This window comes from Ostrea edulis, chromosome 3 (genome assembly GCF_947568905.1).
Source record: "Ostrea edulis chromosome 3, xbOstEdul1.1, whole genome shotgun sequence".
Lineage (NCBI taxonomy): Eukaryota > Metazoa > Mollusca > Bivalvia > Ostreida > Ostreidae > Ostrea > Ostrea edulis.
The window spans coordinates 84,155,257-84,175,794 of NC_079166.1; the positions used below are offsets into that span (position 1 = coordinate 84,155,257).

The following is a 20,538-nucleotide window of genomic DNA, read 5'->3' on the forward strand; positions in this document are numbered from 1 at the left end:
ATACTGATATATAAAACACATACATACTGATAGATAAAACACAGACATACTGATAGATAAAACACACACATACTGATAGATAAAACACACACATACTGATAGATAAAACACATACATACTGATAGACAAATCACAGACATAGTGATAGACAAAGCACAGACATACTGATAGATAAAACACAGACATACTGATAGATAAAACACATACATACTGATGGACTAAAGACAGAAAAACTTACTGCTAGACAGAAACAAACATATTGATAGAAAAAACAGGCATACTTTTACACAAACCACACACATACTGATAGAGAAAACACATACAAACTGATAGACAAAACACGGACTTACTGATACACAAAATACAGACAGACTGATAGACAAAATACAGACAGACTGATAGACAAAACACAGACATACTGATAAAAAATCCTCAGATATACTGGAAAAAACCCCAGATACTATTACACAAACCACAAACATACTGATAGACAAAACAAATACACACTGATAGACAGAATACATACAAACTAAAAGACAAAACATTGACAGATTGATAGCCAAACACTGACATACTGATAAACAAAACAGACAGATGTACTGATAGAAAAACACAGACATACAGATAGACTGGAAGAGAAAAGACAGACATATTGATAAACAAAACGGACATACTGATAAATAAAAGACAGGCATGCTTATCGACACAACACAGACGTATATACTGATAGACAAACCACAGACAAACTGATAGACAAAACACATACACACTGATAGACAAAACACATACATACTTATAGACAAAATACAGATAGACTGATAGACAAAACATATTTATACTGATAGATAAAACACAGACATACTGATATACATAATGCATATATACTGATGCACAAAAGACAGACACACTGACAGACAAAACATAGACAGACTGATAGACAAAACTCAGACATACTGATAGACAAAACACAGACATATTGGTATACAAAACACAGACATACTAATAGGTAAAACACAGACATACTGATATACAGAACACAGACATACTGATAGACAAAGCACAGACATACTGATAGACAAAACAGAGACATACTGATAAACAAAACACAGATATGCTGACAGACAAAGCACAGACAGACTGTTAGACAACAAACATATATACTGATAGACAAAGCACAGGCATGCTGATAGACACAACACAGACAGACTGATAGACAATATACATACATACTGATAGACAAAACAAAACACAGACAGACTTACTGATAGATAAAGCACAGAAATACTGATAGATAAAACACAGACATACTGATAGACAAACCATATATACACTGATAGACAAAGTACATACATACTGATTGAAAAAGACAGACATATTGATAGACAAAACACAACCATACTAATAGACAAAACACAGCAATACATTCTGATATACAAATCACAAATATACTGGTATACAAAGTACATACATACTATTAGAAAAAAAAAACATATACACACTGATAGACAACGTACATACATACTGATAGAAAAAGACAGACATATTGATAGACAAAACACAACCATACTAATAGACAAAACACAGCAATACATATTGATATACAAATCACAAATATACTGATATACAAAGTACATAGATACTATTAAAAAAAACCATAGACACACTGATAGATAAAACACAGACATACTGATAGGCAAAACACAGACATACTGATAGATAAAACACAGACATACTGATAGGCAAAACACAGACAGACTGATAGACAAAAACAAACAGACTAATAGATAACACAGAGACATATTGATAGACAAAACACAGACATACTAATAAACAAATAACAGAGAGACTGATAGACAAAACACATACATAGTGTAATACAACACACAGACATACTGAAAGAAAAACGCATATATACTCATAAACAGACCACAGACATACTGATAGAAAAAACACATATATACTCATAAACAAACTACATACATACTGATAGAAAAAACGCATATATACTCATAAACAAACTACATACATACTGATAGACAAAACACAGACAGATACACTGATAGACAAACACAGACAGACATACTGATAGACAAAACACAGACATTCTGATAGACAAACCACATATATACTGATAGAAAAAACACAGACAGACTGATGGAAAAAACACAGGTATACCAATTGACAGAACAAAGAAATACTGATAGACAAACCACAGGCATACAGACACTGATAGACAAAACACAAACACACTAATAGACAATCCACAGACACACTGATAGACAAAACACAGACATACTGATAGACAAAACACAAACACACTGATAGACAAAACACAGACATACTGATAGACAAAACACAGACATTCTGATAGACAAAACACAGACATACTGATAGACAAAACACAGACACTCTGATAGACAAAACACAAACACACTGATAGACAAAACACAAACACACTGATAGACAAAACACAAACACACTGATAGACAAAACACAGACACTCTGATAGACAAAACACAAACACACTGATAGACAAAACACAAAATACTTATTATAGGATTAAACATTCTTTTTGAAGAATTTATCGATGTGTAAACTCTGGACATTTTACTCACAAACTGAATAAAAGTGCGAAGCACTTCTATGTTAAGTTTGTGAGTAAAATGTCCAGAGTTTACACATCGATAAATTCTTCAAAAAGAATGTTTGATTCTTATAATTCCAATTCGTTCCGTGTATTATCAACTTTAATAATTTGAATACTTTCCCCGCACTATGTTGTTTGTTTTCAAGCGCGTATGTGTACATAGCGTTTTTAGGATTTATTGATGTGTAAATTCTTGTTTAGATTTATTTTTGTCCAATCAAAACAATTGTAGTAACTAACATTGGAATTATAAACAAAACACAGACATACTGATAGACAAAACACAAAATACTTATATACAAAGCACAGACATACTGATAGACAAAACACAAAATACTTATATACAAAACACAGACATACTGATAGACAAAACACAGACAGACATATTGATGTACAAACACAGACATAATGATAGACAAAAGACATACATACTGATAGACACAACAGACATGCATACTGATTTACAAAACACAAATATACTGAAATATACAGCCATACGGATAGATAAAACAGGGACAGATTGACAGACAAAAGACAGACAAAGACAGACAGACGGACATACTGATAGAGAAAAAACACAGATAGACAGATATACTGAAATACAATATACAGCCATACGGATAGATAAAACAGGGACAGATTGATAGATAAAAGACAAAGAGAGACAGACGGACATACTGATAGAGAAAAACCCCACAGATAGACAGATATACTGATAGACAAAACACAGGCATACCAATAGACAAAACACAAACAGAATGACTGATTTACTGATAGACAAAACACAGTCATACCGATAGACAGAACAGAGAAATACTCATAGATAAAATAGTCATACTGATAGTCAAAGCACAACAAAACAGAGATACATATTGATAGACAAAAACCAACAGAATGACATACTGATAAACACAACACAGATAGACAGACATACTTATAGACATAACACAGATAGACAGACATACTGATAGACATAACACAGATAGACAGACATACTTAAAGACAAAAACCAACAGAATGACATACTGATAAACATAACACAGATAGACAGACATACTGATAGACAAAAACCAACATAATGACATACTGATAAACACAACACAGATAGACAGACATACTGATAGACAAAAACCAACAGAATGACATACTGATAAACACAACACAGACAGACAGACATACTGATAGATAAAAACCAACAGAATGACATACTGATAAACACAACACAGATAGACAGACATACTTAAAGACAAAAACCAACATAATGGCATACTGATAAACACAACACAGATAGACAGACATACTTAAAGACAAAAACCAACAGAATGACATACTGATAAACACAACACAGATAGACAGACATACTTAAAGACAAAAACCAACAGAATGACATACTGATAAACACAACACAGATAGACAGACATACTTAAAGACAAAAACCAACATAATGGCATACTGATAAACACAACACAGATAGACAGACATACTGATAGACAAAAACCAACAGAATGACACACTGATAAACACAACACAGACAGACAGACATACTTAAAGACAAAAACCAACAGAATGACATACTGATAAACATAACACAGATAGACAGACATACTTAAAGACAAAAACCAACAGAATGACATACTGATAAACACAACACAGATAGACAGACATACTTATAGACAAAAACCAACAGAATGACATACTGATAAACACAACACAGATAGACAGACATACTGATAGACAAAAACCAACAGAATGACACACTGATAAACACAACACAGACAGACAGACATACTTAAAGACAAAAACCAACAGAATGACATACTGATAAACATAACACAGATAGACAGACATACTTAAAGACAAAAACCAACAGAATGACATACTGATAAACACAACACAGATAGACAGACATACTTATAGACAAAAAACCAACAGAATGACATACTGATAAACACAACACAGATAGACAGACATACTTATAGACAAAAACCAACAGAATGACATACTGATAAACACAACACAGATAGACAGACATACTTAAAGACAAAAATCAACATAATGACATACTGATAAACACAACACAGACAGACAGACATACTTATAGACAAAACCCAACATAATGACACACTGATAAATATAACACAGATAGACAGACATACTTAAAGACAAAAACCAACATAATGACATACTGATAAACACAACACAGATAGACAGACATACTTAAAGACAAAAACCAACAGAATGACATACTGATAAACACAACACAGATAGACAGACATACTTAAAGACAAAAACCAACATAATGACATACTGATAAACACAACACAGATAGACAGACATACTTAAAGACAAAAACCAACAGAATGACATACTGATAAACACAACACAGATAGACAGACATACTTAAAGACAAAAACCAACATAATGACATACTGATAAACACAACACAGATAGACAGACATACTTAAAGACAAAAACCAACAGAATGACATACTGATAAACACAACACAGATAGACAGACATACTTAAAGACAAAAACCAACAGAATAACATACTGATAAACACAACACAGATATACTGATAGACAAAACACAGTCATACCGATAGACAGAACAGAGAAATACTCATAGATAAAATAGACATACTGATAAACACAACACAGATAGACAGACATACTTATAGACAAAAACCAACAAAATGACATACTGATAAACACAACACAGATAGACAGACATACTTAAAGACAAAAACCAACATAATGGCATACTGATAAACAGAACACAGATAGACAGACATACTTAAAGACAAAAACCAACATAATGGCATACTGATAAACACAACACAGATAGACAGACATACTTAAAGACAAAAACCAACATAATGACATACTGATAAACACAACACAGATAGACAGACATACTTAAAGACAAAAACCAACATAATGACATACTGATAAACATAACACAGATAGACAGACATACTTAAAGACAAAAACCAACAGAATGACATACTGATAAACACAACACAGATAGACAGACATACTTAAAGACAAAAACCAACAGAATGACATACTGATAGACACAACACAGATAGACAGACATACTGATATACAAAAACCAACAGAATGGCATACTGATAAACACAACACAGACAGACAGACATACTTAAAGACAAAAACCAACATAATGGCATACTGATAAGCACAACACAGACAGACAGACATACTGATAGACAAAAGACATCTATCCTAATAATTAAAGTACCTACATACTGAAAGAAAACACAGACAGACATACTGATAGAAAAACACAGGCATACCGATATACAAACCAGAGAAATACTCATAGATAAAACACAGTCATACTGAGAGTCAAAGCACAAACAAAACACAGATAGACATACTGATTGACAGATTGACAGATTGGGAGACAAAACACAGACATACTGATAGACAAAACACTGACATACTGATAGACAAAATACACACAAACTGACAGACAAATCACAGATATAATGATAAACAAAACACAGATATACTGATAGACAAAACACTGAAAGACTGATAGACAAAAATCAGACAAACAGACTAAAACACAGATAGAGAGACATACTGATAGACAAAAAGAGACAGACATATATATTGATAGACAAAACACAGGCACACAGACTTAAATTATATATACCAAAAATATGTCACCAAGAATAATTTGGAGGTGATGTAATGACTGTCGTTAAAACTGCAGATTTATCTTCTCATTAAATAAGGTAAGAATGAAATCGCCGCCCTTTTGCCATTAACAACAACACAAAAATTCCCCTTTTTGTACCCAATTAGAAATGTCTGTTTCTTTTGTCAAGTTCGTTTTATTTGCCGGATGCAGTATTTGACCAGGTAAATTGAACAGATCGTAATTGATCACTTGTGTCTAATCAGATAATTGGAAGCACGTGATAACGGTAAACATCCGTAGAAACTGTCTAAGTATGGTACACTGTATCATTTTTAAAAAAAAGTGTATACCACTTCAACCTTGCGAAATTCGTTCGGTATGATATTCGCTTTAAAAAATATTAAAATCCTATTTCTATTCCAGATACGTTTACAATGGATTTATATGAGTAAAAAAACTCTTTCCGAGGCTAATTCTGACATGCATCCGTTTACTGAAAACTGGCACAAGATTAAGTTCTGAATATTGTGATAATATTTACAATTTGATAAAAAGGTGACCGTTTCCTTTTCATCACTATATATATGCATTAATATCGTTTTGCTTTTACGGTGAACCGCTTAGAATCGGTACACGACTGAAGTGAACCTAGCTAGCTAGATGCGTGGATTGGCGCGCGCATTTGTGTACCTCAAGAAGTATGAAGGGGTAGTTATAAGCAGTTTGAGAAAAGTCATTTGAAACCCATGTCATTTCGTGGCATACCATTCCTTCACTGCTTTTATCACAAGAGAGATGTCCGTTTTATCATCAATTCGTGTATTAATTCCCCGGCCATTTTGCATACAAAAATACTTGGAAATTCATTTTTAAAACACGAACATGAAGTATTCATCTATGGAAATAACATTCTTAATAATATCTGAAAAATTGTTAAAATTATTCTGATACGTCAAAATCTATAATTAGCGATATCTAAATCAGATAAACAAGAGAGACAACTCAATTTCGCAGAGATCATATGACGAGACTTTAACCGTATCAAAAATCAAAATAAAATTTAAATATATACGGGTAGAATATAAATTAATCCATATCAATTAACCATGATGTGTCAACTGACTCTGTGCAATATTTCAAAACAAGGCAGAGACATTCCCGAAACATCGCGCAGCTTCAATTAAACTTTCAAATGACTTTTTCAGTAAAAAATAACTTGGGTAAGGTTTGCGACATTTTGACATGTAGCATATCAGTATGCTCAGTATGAATATATCTTTTGAAAATTGACTTTTTTCAAAAATCGCCCGTGTCGGTCTTTTTTTTGGGGGGGGGGGGGGTGACCAAATGAGCTTAATTTCTTTTTTGTTGTTGTTGTTGATGTTTTACATTTACAGGATCTTTGTACAAACGAGAATACCAGTGTTATAAAAACTTATAGGATAAAAAGATGGTAGAATTAAAAAAAAAAAATATTATCTATAAGATAATCTTTAATTCTAGTTGGTAGAAAAAATTTATTTTAAAACACAAAAAAGCATTTTTTTATGTCTTTAATAAAATTTAAATTGGTTGCCATGGCAACAAAAATGTATATTGAGTAGTTTTACAAGGTTTATATCAGAAAAATTTCACTTCAAACATAATATTTGGACCATAAACATTTAAGAAACCATATAAAATTACTAACCACCAGGCTTTGTTTCCATGGTAACAGATTAAAAAGAATTATTTCATTTATGTGATTTGTTACTTTGTTTTATAATTGTACAACTTTTTGAAGAGTGCATTGAGCATTTTCATGATCAAAATACAGTTCCAAATCACAAAACCTTGACTTGTGAGGACGTGGTGTTTTAAGCCTCGAACCAAGCGAGGGTTCCCTTCTGCCCCTTTCTGAGGTACTAAATTTCCCTACCCTTTAGAAGCTGCTGTGGGAATCACTGCTTCAAACGTGGATTTACATGGTTGTCACACTCATATATCCACTCATAAACACCATGATTAAATGGAATTTACCAGACTTTGATTTTTTCCCGGAGTCACCCCCTAAAAAGGTGCAGTCCCCGCACGGTAATATGTAACGAATTGGTATACACCGTTGCCATCCGCAGCACGGTATGTGACAGTTTGTTAAATACAGCGTAGCACCGCCACGGTGGCCTAAAGGTTAGAGCGTTCATCCCGCACGCAGAAGGTCGGGATTCGAATCCTGAACGCGACAGACCCAAGTCGTTAAAACAGGTAGGCCCTAACAACAGTTCCATCTCAAAACGCTCGGCATTAGATGTGAATGTCATGGGTCCTCGGATATGACCTTAAAAACGGGTGTCACGTGTCACAGTAGGTGTGGCACGCTAAAGAACTCTCACTGCTCAATGACCGTAAGCGCCGAACAAAGGGTGTTGCTAAAACGCGGAAGGGAAAACGAAACGGAAATATTATATGCAATAATGTTATGAGGAGGTCAGCAATTTGCAAAATAAAAGGTTTATTATGAACAAGGGAAACAGAAATTACACACAGAGAGCGGGCAGTCATCCAGAGAATCCACTGGTTCACATACTTCATACTAATACATATGCATTTTAAAATCAGTAACCAACCGCCGCGGTGGTCTAGCGTTTAGGACGTTCGCTCCACATACGGAAGGTCGGGGTTCGAATCCCAGCCGCGACAGGATTAAGTCTCCAAACGCTCGGCATAAGGTGTGAATAACACGAACACTCGGAGATGACCTTAAAACGGATGTCCTGTGTCACAGTAGGTGTGGTACGCTAAAGAACCCTCGGCCGTAAGCGCTGAGTAAAGGACTAATTTGAAGCCCTTCACCGGTCTTGGTGACGTCTCCATATGAGTGAAACATTCTCTAGAGAGACACGAAACAAGATACAATCAATCAAAATCATTAACTTACCATGTAAAATATCAATAAAGAAAAAAATATCACCATACTGAAAAAACTTGAATTTTCAAATTGTATACCTAATGAATACCCCCCCCCCCTTCCCGAAAATAATATTGTATAAGATAAAATAATGTTTTTCAACAATTGCCCCTAACATAGCCTTCTTAAATCGAAGTTGCTTTTATTCGTAATTTAGTTCTACACCTGGTATAATACACATATATGTGTTTATGTATCACACCAAATTTTATAGTTAACGAGTCCGCTGTGTATAAAAGGTTTGCCTAGTTTGGGATGAAGTTATGTGAAAGTTCGTACATTTACCGACATACTGCGGATTAGTGTTGAACTCGAAGACATACAGCGGAAACAAAGATTAAAATAGAACCAATGGAAACAACGATGAAGTTTACGATCCATAGTATGAGGAATTCTTAGATTTGAAATAGCCAAAGGACTGAAAAACAATTTATGTTTGAATGGAATTAAAAGGTCATCTTATTATTAATCTAAATATTAAGATACAACTATTCAGTTGAGAAATAAACTGCTAGAAGTCCTCCTTGGAGTGCTGTGGTCGCTAAGTATTTGCTACTTTTAAAAAAGACAATATATCAAACACAAAATGTTTAACTTGCTGACTTAATAAGATCATGAATTGTCGTTGTTATACACACACCACACTCCCTGTTGTAAATATGCAGTACACATATACGGTATTATGTGTAAATCTACATGTAAATGTGCGTTAATGACGTTGTGCCACCGGGGAGATGGGCATATAAAGTACGTGTGTTCTTTCCATTCCCTACCCAGGGCTCGAAATTAACATCTGCTCGTCAGTCTGTGACTGGGTAAACGTCTGGCGGACAGACTGACATTTGTTTTAGTCAGTCCGATGGGATTGGTTAATTTCTAAAGCATGATTTTGGAAAATATACTTATGAAATCTTATACACACATTTGACATGCTTCGATCTGTAGATATCAGACGAATCTGATTCGTAAATATAAATTCCACATTCAAGTGTTACAATATTGTCTAAGGCATATTGAGTTAAATTTCATTTTAATAACATTAACAACATATATGTAATTATATCTTGAAAACTCTGTTGGACTAATACATTTTTCTGCGGACTGGTTGAAATTATACTCCATCAATCTGGGTGGACTGGTGACATTAAGAGTTGCTTTAAGCTATGCTACCCATAGGTGTCTCTGCTCGCTAAAATATCTGTCAATGCCGACATTTTAAAATTGTTGTAAAACGCATTGCAAATTCCTTTACAAGCGTTTAACTTCGCTTAATCAATATATGATGCAGAATTTTAAGATAAGGTGGTTTTACCACTTGTAAACAAAGTCCCAAAATTTTGATTTTAATCATAACAAAGTCTTTTCTGTCAATTGTTAGTTTTATCTTAGCTACATCAATCATTCAACTTCTTAAATTCTATTCCGTTTTCCGTTCCACGTTTTAGCAACACCCATCCCAGTAAAGGCCTAAAGAAGCAGAACCGCACAGTACCAAAATTGGCCCTCTTGCCAAAATAAATGAGACTTTCACAGTTGATGCTCTGAGATTGAACTATTATAGAACAGTTTATTTCATAGCAATATATTTTCTAGTTTTCGTTTAACAGTCGTTCAAACTTATTGTTGTTTTCAGCATGAAAATTATATAACGCCATGGTGCTTACATCATGCTGTTGATGTTATGAGAATGAATACACAAAAAGTGGACACATATCTTAATATATATTCTTTGGATTTATTCTCGTAGTAAATTACAACTACATGTATTAAATTCCTAAAATATTAGGAACTTGTATATTTTCTATGATGTTCAAATTTGAGATATATTGGTGCATCAAAGTTGGTACCTTATAAGTTTTACATATTGCCCTCCCTTACATAACACTATACTAATTTTTCTCACTGTATCAATTGAACATAATTTAGGAAAAATCATGATCAAAAATTAAATTCCATGCGGCGAAAGGACCCAGCGAATAGTATTGTTTTACCGCCCATACCTCAAATATGATTTAATTTTTTCAACTTGTATAAATATATCTATTCACATAAATTTTCATAAAATTGATATTAATTGACGATAAAAAGACAAAAAACTCTCTAATGTATTAAACTTAAGTAATTATAATAACTAATTAGGAAAATGGATTTTTTTTTTACGCATCCCCCTAGTGAACCAAAAAATCTTATTCATAGGTAATATATATTGATATTTTAAAAGTCAGTACAAAGGTTTTGCTGAATCAATGGGAGGTAGGTGGGGGTAAAATCTAGAATGCATAAAAAAAATTAAATTGAAGGAAAATTATGGAATTCTAAAGTAAGTACATCTATCTCATAAGGTCAATTCTACATGAGTTGAACATATGATTCAAAATGTATTGATGGCGTCATTTTAGAGTATAATTTTAACAGTCAAAATTTGTGACGACTTACCCCTGCGCGAAAGGTATTGTTATTAAGAGTATTTAATTATATGACACTTACATCAGACTTATCAATCATTTCATAATAAATTCCTCGTTGCATTATACAAAACTTGCATGGTCAAGAGAGATACTCTACCACATCACTAGAAAAGTTAGCTCACTAGCGAGGCAGTAAAACATCCCCATTTACTGTCTGCTACCCTAGTTATTAAATGTGTGAATGGAAAATTCAGTCCTAGGCTTTATCTATTTTACTTTTATAAAACATAAATGTAGCACATGTATTCATTTTCATCATTGTTTTCAAAAAGTTTGAAAATGAATGTTACATTTGTCTTTATAAAAGTAAAATGAATAAAGGACTGAATGTAGTATTCATTTTCATCATCACCGCTGCGGTGATGTATAAGTTATCTAGCGTTCGCTCTGCACGCGGAAGGCCGGTGTAAAGGCAAATTTTGACCCCCATAGAATAATGACCGGGAGTCATTTGTCGACATCGAAAAGTGACCCCCTAGCCGTAGAAAAATTGGATAATTTTGTAGAAAAAAGACCCAGGGGTCATTATTTTGCGTGTCATACCTGAAAAATAATTACCCTCGTAGAAAAATGACCCCCCTCCCTTTCTTAGCAGATTGTTTGATTTTAAAGGTGTTGGTATGGGTTTTCAGGTCATTGTTTACCCAGAGTTATCGTTCCTGCTGCTCCTCTTATCAAATTTATTCCATGTGTATTTTTTTTTTCACGGTTAATAAAATAAAAGTAAGAACTAGTTCATTAAATTTGAGGAAAACCCACTGTAGGGTTCATGACCAATTACAACTGAAAAAAAACCCGCATATTTCTGGGACGGATCCAGGGAATTTTCAAAAAGGGGTTCTACCATAAATTTTAGTTCTCAAAAGGGGAGTTCCATTCTCAAAACCTGTTCTATTTACATGTATAGATCTTGTGTAATCAAACACACACACATAAAAAAGAGCTGCGTCTAAATACAATACTTCTTGTTTCACAGAGAGGCGTGAAATCTTGTTAAAACTGACGAATTGACATTCATTTTTTGCTACTGAAGTCAATAGCTTATTTCATTTAGATATCATTATCGTTTTTCAAGAATTTTGAAAAATGAGTAAGTGTTGATAGATGTATTAGTGAGTATGCGAACGAAAACTTTTGGGTAGACTATAGCATTTCACTGGATAATTTATGCCTGTCAGGGGTGTAGGACAAGGGGACGGGGGCACGTGCCCCCTCAGTTTTGGAAGATGGGGGGGGGAGGCATAAGTGTGTTTGTGCCTCTCACTTTTTAAACACAAAATTAACATAGATTGATCAAATGAGAATATACCACAGTTAAAAAATACTCAATTTTGATATGCAGGTTCTCAGCACTCAAAGCATTATTTCTTGCATCTACATAACCTATTCTCTCCGTACTACATTTTTTTGACCGAGTTACATTTTAAACCGTCATAAAATTGTTAGTTACAAGAAAAATGTTCTTACGGTGAAAATAGTTAGATCTCATTTATATTAGAAGGGGATCCCCCATTGCAATGTTCAAAAGTGCAGTATGTCGTACACAGTACAGGGGAGTATGGGGAGGATACAGCCGGGGCACATGTCCTCACACTTCTCAAAGGGGTAAGAAGTATGGTTGTGCCCCCCTTAAGTAAAGCTTTTTTACAATCTGACTAGAATAAGATCCCCGATCCGCTCCTTTGTTTTCATATTGTCTCTACAACATAAATACAAAGGAGCAGATGGAGGATCTCATTTTTATCAGATTGGGATTGTTAGCTAGTACCCACAAATGAAAAAAAAAGAGTCATTACAGTCGGAAGCGCTCCAGAGGCCATGAATCTTGAATTCTTCAAAATTTTCTTCGGGAGACACGAAAATACATGAAACTTCATTATTGAAGTCAGTAGGAAATGGCATACAAGCAAATTATCTAAAGTGTAAAAAAAAAAAAAGAGTGAGAAGGGAAGTGTAAAGTCGCCCCCCTCCCCTTCGTGAAATAGGATTTTGGAGTGTCAGAAGGATATCCTACGTGTGTTTTTATTTATTTTTTATCATTTGTTTTGCTTGTCAAGTCAAAATGTGCTTGAGGTGGATTTATTTGGTGCCTCTCATTATTTTTAGCCCAGCTACGCCACTGCCTATTGTGTTAAATTATCAAACACCCTAAATAAAACGTTGCACTGTCATATCACAGTAAATGCAGTACACCTGCTATCACCGTGTAGAAACGCACTAGAATAAATATCACTTTCTCTCTCTCTCTCTCTCTCTCTCTCTCTCTCTCTCTCTCTCTCTGTGTGTGTATGTGTGTGAAGAATGTAGAGGAAGCAAATTTACAAAAAAGATGTGATTAATTAAGATTAATTCCAGGTTTAGCACCCTGTAAAAATGGCTGATGGCGGGGGGGGGGGGGCAATTTGTCTCCCCTCTTTCGAAATTCCTTGGATATCCATATGAGTACACAATTCCCGCCGCTGATCAACATGAGAGGATTTCCAAGACATAGTAACCCCCGGCATGTCCATCCAGGTCTACAAAGGTTGGGCTTATCGACAAAAAAATTACGAGTCACTCTTTTGTTAAAACAAGTAAATTCTTATTTTTGAAACAAAATTACAATTCCTAATGTTTTAATCTGGTTACGTTTCATATGAATGATAGATTTACTTATAATATGACAATGTTGGAGTGCCTCCCTTAGGCATTACCAGAGAAATAACCCTTAATAAAATTTACAAGGGGGTCATTGTTTTACGGGGGTCATTTTTCTAAACGTGAAATAGGCTGATTTTTTTAAATGGATATTTTTTTTCTACGGGTGAAAGGGGTCATTATTCTATGGGAGTCAAAATTTGCCTTTACACCGGCCGCGACAGACATAAGTCATTAAAACAGGTAGTGGCGTTTTCATCGCCAAGCGCTCGGCATTAGGTGCGAATATCACGGGTCCTCGAAGATGACCTTAAAAACGGATGCCCCGTGTCAAAGTGGGTGTGGTAAGCTAAAGAACCAGCATTGCTCAATGACCGTAAGCGCCGAGCAAAGAGCTAAATTTGAAGCCATTCACCGCTCTCGGTGACGTCTCCATATGAGTGAACAATTCTCGATAGAGACGTTAAACAAGACACAATCCATCAACCAATTAGCGTAGTACAAATGGCGCGCTAGGTAATATTTTTTTTTACATCGTATCGCTATTCGTACTACGGTGTGTAACAGATTGTTCCACACCGTTTCGTTGTTACACACCGTGCCGTATCACTTCACCTTCACAGTATGTCAAATGTAATACTAGTTATGATTGTAACGGAGACTGTTATGGACGTTACCCAAACGTCCCCGCATTTAAAAGGTGGTGTCACTGTACTTCAGCACAACCAATCACAGTGTTTGAGGAGGGGGGTCTAATTTGTCGCCGATAGTTGGCACCAATGCCAATTCGAAATTCCCTGAAATTTTTCCAAAATCTGAACGAAAAATTATCCATCGTAAAATCCGAAAATTCTTTCTATGACTTTTATATAGAAACTGTTTTTATTGTATATGTATATTTCATTCCGGTGATCAAAATCTTGTGGTTTTTAGCAATCCTAAGCTGAAAGTTCAAGTGGGATTTTCTGATTACCCGTTGTCCGTCCGTCTGTCTGTGAAATTTCACGTTTTCGAATTCTTCTCCAGAACCACTGAGTCAATTTCCACCAAACAATGCATAATTCGGGCAAGGGGATTTAAGTTTATTTAATTGAAGGGCAACATCTTTTTGTCAGGGGAAAGAGTAATGAAATAGCAAATCTTCTCCAGAGACACTTGGCCAATTTCAATCAAACTTGGTACAACTCATTCTTGAGTGAAGGGGATTCAAGTTTATTCAAATGGAGGGTCATGCCTACTTCAAAGGGGGGATAATCACAGAAATGTAATAATAGGGTGGGGTCATTTAAGAATCTTTTCACGAACCACTAGGCCAGAAGAGCTGGTATTTACATGAAAACTTTCTGACATAATGCAGACTCAAAATTGTTAAAATCATGACCATCGGGGGTAGCGTAGGGCCACAGTTGAGGGTTAAAATTTTACATACAGATATCTAGGGAAATCTTTTAGAATCTTCTTCTAGAGAACCACTGGGCCAAAAGAACTGAAATCTACATGAATGCTTTCTGACATTGAGTAGATTCATGTTTGCAAAAATGCATCTACCACATACGTTTTAAAACATTTCATTGAAATCTCAAAATGTAAGAATAAATTAAAAGTAACACTGCACGAGCATGCCAATTTGATTTAGCGTATGTGGATCGCACCAATCATTAGATAGACATTCATATTGTAAACCTAACACAAAGATTCTTTTAATTCAGACTTTGATTATTAATTAGAAAGTCATGGTCTTTTTCTTCAGTACCCCCCCCCCCCCCCTCCGAAAGAAAAAGAAAACATGAACGAAAAACAATACACGTACACATTATCTACCAATACTGTGAATATTATTGATTCATTTCATTAATATCAGATTTTCAGAATTTTGCTTTTGGTATCATCCAATTAAAACAAAGCACACGTGCATGCGCGAGGAGATTGTTGATTTTGAGTATGGCAATCGGTTTCCATATGCGTGTTCAGAAAAATGACTTTAGTATGAAGGTTTAAGTGTTTATACAGTTAGCGCTAAAACTCTACAATGTACAACACGGAAATATCTAAGATTGATTGATTGTATATTGTTTAAAATCACCCTCGAGTGTTTCGTTCATATGGACCGCCGCAATGTTTTAGAGGTAGAGCGGTTGCTCCGCATGTGAAAGGTCGGGGTTCGAATCCCAGCTGCGACAGAACTAAATCGTTAAAATAGTAAGTCACATTATTCCATCGTCAAACACTCCACATCAGGTGTAAATGTCACGGGTCCCGGTAGATGACCAATGGGGCTTTGGCATATACATACAATGACCTTGACCCACATTATACATAGAAATGTTCTCTTGAATGACTTATTTGTATCTACGAATGCGATTTTTGAAATTTCGAAGCAGCCTATATTCAACATTCATCATTTTTATTGAAAAAAAGTATGTGAGATTAAGGGAATTCGGATTGAATATTTCGTTGTTTTTTATGTTACTTTAAAGCTGCTTTTACATGTTAGTGTCCGGACATAGAATGTTTGAATAATGACCATTGAATGTATTCAAATCAAAAACTGTTGATTCACTATACATATATTTGGATGCAACCACAGAGACAAATACCGTCAACCTGAGGGATGTTTTATTAAAACTATTAAGTGAAAACCTAAAATAAAATAAATAATCAGAAATACGTTTAAATATGATAATGAATATCCCAATTACATATAATTAAAGTTATCATGAATAATTACCAAACACCGGTACATATATCTCCAGTATATGAAATATGAAAACTTGAATGCTAAGTAGCTAATGTCTGTTCCCTTCAAGGGTAGCACCGAGAGTGCGGGCCCTGAGTTAGTAAAAGCGGGAAAGTAAAGTGAGTATTAGAAACCGGTTAAACAAGTATAACGAAGTCCAGTGGTCAGTTATAAACACACACGCGTGGTCTGTCACACTTCAGCGCAGAAATAAAAATAAAAACACATTTACACTTATGCAACAATGAGAAATAAATGATTAATGATAATTTATTTACAGAGGTTACATGGGTATATAAGTGCTTGATTATGGCGGCATTGGGTTTTTCAACAGTTCGAAGGTTGTTTCCATGTAAACGAATAAATTGATCTATATGATTTTTTTTTCAAACAGATGAATCCTTCTTTCTATGATTCAACTACTTTTTTTTTTTTATACAAATCCAATAACTTTCAACTCAGCATCACCCCCCCCCCCTCCCTTTTTAAAGGATGTACACTAAAACCGACTTATCTGAGGTTTTTTAGAAATTAAAAAAAAAAGCTTTAAAGAACTGTATTTAACCGTCAGGACGTTGACATTGCATACACGAAGAAGTTATGAATTATAATGCAGCGTTCATGAAATAAATATGGAATTTATTTATGTCGGATCTGTCATTGTTGTATTTACAATATAATGATTAATTCTGGTGAAAATACATGAACATGGTAAAGAAGTTTCCAAGTCAACTTTGTTGTGCAGAAATGTGTAATATTCTGTATAAAACGTCAAAAATGTGTATTCTTCTGTGTAAAACGCCAAATTGTGTAATATTCTGTGTAAAACGTACAGAAGTGTGTAATGATCTGTATAAAATGTCAACAATGTGTAATATTATATATAAAACGTCAAAAATGTGTAGTATTCTGTATAAAACGTCAACAATGTGTAATATTCTGTATAAAACGTCAAAAATGTGTAATATTCGGTATACAATATTACAGGTCAGTACCACGACCGTCCTCCAGCTGAACGTTGTCTCCTGTACTGTCTTCTGATGGTGGGCGACTACACCGTTAAGGTCAAGGACGAATCTCACATCACGATGTACAATGCGATCAGAGAACGATACTTTACAGAACTACCTGTTTGTGAGGAAATCACCGCCGCCGACAATCCCGAGGAAATCATTCACGTGGAAAACGACGTAATCAAGTTTAAGCCATCCGACATCCGACATGACGTCATGTACGCGTTCATTACAGAGTGTCTGGTGGAGGACAGTGATCTGAAGTTTTTCTTGACCACGGCGTCACCTCACGTGATATCAGAATACTGCCGATCGTGGGAGTATAAGAGGAGTGAGGGAGAGCGATGTCTGTATATACCGTATAGACCGGATGAGATGTACGAGCTGTTCATAGACAGACTACAGCTGGATATCCTCACACACTGTACCATGTCAGACATGAGGATTCAGTACAGGATCAGTGAACGTTGTAAGTATGATTATCATGTATCACCTGACTTTGTTATTCACAGACGAGGGGATTCATTACAGTATCAGCAAACGTTGTAAGTATTTATCACAGAACACCTGAAAGTTTTACCAGATAAAAGTATTTCTGCAGAAAGGTCATTACCATGGATCTGAAATTTTAGTTTTGTAAAATTAGTTTGGAAAGTAGGTACGAGAATAATGTGTATATTTATCATTATCTGCAAAAAAAAAAAAAATAAATAAATAAAAAAAAAGTACTGTAAAAACAAACATGCATAGCTTTGTTTACTTGGCATTTCAGTTTAAAAGCATTATATTGATATATGATGTACAGGGACAGGGAAAACCACGAAAAGCCCGAAATATAAAAATAAATAAAGAAATGATAAATTAATACAAAGAAATAAAAGATGAATGTTTGGTGTGGTCAGTGTCTCTAGCGATATGCTCTAGATGGACAAACTGTTTTGTTACTTAGGGTTTTAACGGTAAGGTATTAACATTTACATTCAAACGTGATAATGATATGAAAAACTTTAAAATATGATGTAGTTAATGTGAGAATATTTCACACAGACATCACTAAAGTAACTAGCATTGCCAGTCTGATCAACCATATTCAAGTCAGCATCAATCCCTGACTGCTGAAAAACAAAGCTTTACTTTATATTAACTGGGCAGTCTTGGGACCACGTTGAAGGAAGTTTAAAATGCATCTAATGCAGCATATATATATTTTTTGATTTTCGAGAGAATGCAAGACATTATCAGATATGTGTGAAAAGGGGTTTCTTTTTTGTGTCAGAAGTTACCCCAAACACTTGTCTGACATATCATTACGATAGTAATATACATGTAAAGATAAAAACTTCAATTGATACTGTACATCGTTGCACTTTTACACGTACTGCAGCTTGTCGCAATGATTATGTAAATTAGATTTTCTTTAAACACAAGGATAAGGAGAACATAAAGGGGTGATTTCAAGGTCACATTATAATATTGATTTCACTTTGGCGCATACCATACATAAAATTAGGGGAGTGCTATGATTGATTGATTGTGTATTATCTAACTTCCCTCTCGAGGATTTTTATTAATATGGAGACGTCAACATTGTTCATGAAGGGCTACATCGTTTAGACCTATGCTAGGAGTTTGCTGCCTTTGAGCAGGGAGGGATCATTATCGTGCTACACTTGCTGTGACACGGGACCTCTGTTTTTGCGGTCTTATCCTAAGGACCATCCCATTTAGTCGCCTCTTACAACAAGCAACGGGTACTGGAGACCTATTGTAACCCAGATCCACACGGGATGAGAGAAAGAGTTATTTGATATGAAAAAGAGATTATATATGATCAGTGACGGATTTAAGGGGTGAGGCGCAGCCGGCTCCCCATCCCTAAAACTTTCCAATTTGAAGTAAATCGTGGTCATTTGTTAAGGAAAAAAAAAACGATAAAAGAAGTAATAATTTCTTCCACTCACGAAGAAATGAATAACAAAATCTTTTGATTTTTTGAAATATTTTATTGGGAGAACTTAATTTTTTCCAGTGATTGGGAAGGCCAAAATGGTCTATGGGACAATGGCCCCACAGTTCAAATTTTCAATGGACCCTTTTCAGTAAATAACAAATGTGCAGTGGAACATGATGTTTATTGGTTTTGTTCAAACAATCACATGATAAAACCAATTAAATGCTTGATTTGATTAATCTCTTCTTTTTATGAAACTTTTTGAGAGAATCATGAAAGTCATGAGAGGTCATCCCTTTTCCTTCAAGGCGAATTTTCAACAATTTTTCACTGTGGTCAGGTGATAATCTGTGTCGAAGCTTATTCACAATAATATTCTGCTAACTAAACACCCTTTCACAACCAGCTGTATGGAGTGGCAGAACAAGAGCTATCAAAGCAAGCTTTATAAGGTCAGGTAACTGTTCTGA

The 20,538-nt window shown here is 34.8% G+C and overlaps 2 protein-coding genes across 2 annotated transcripts in view; both read left to right on the plus strand.

Annotated features, from left to right (window-relative positions):
- LOC130052947 (uncharacterized) overlaps positions 1-19,992 on the plus strand; it is a 30,439-nt gene extending 10,447 nt beyond the window's left edge. The window contains exon 3 of the mRNA XM_056159237.1: positions 18,092-19,992. Within this exon, the coding sequence (XP_056015212.1) occupies positions 18,092-18,666 (575 nt within the window). The 3' untranslated portion in view covers positions 18,667-19,992. The remainder of the gene's footprint in view (positions 1-18,091) is intronic.
- The window catches only part of LOC125673012 (uncharacterized), a 1,263,960-nt gene that overhangs the window by 383,259 nt on the left and 860,163 nt on the right, over positions 1-20,538 (plus strand). The gene's annotated exons all lie outside the window — the stretch shown is intronic.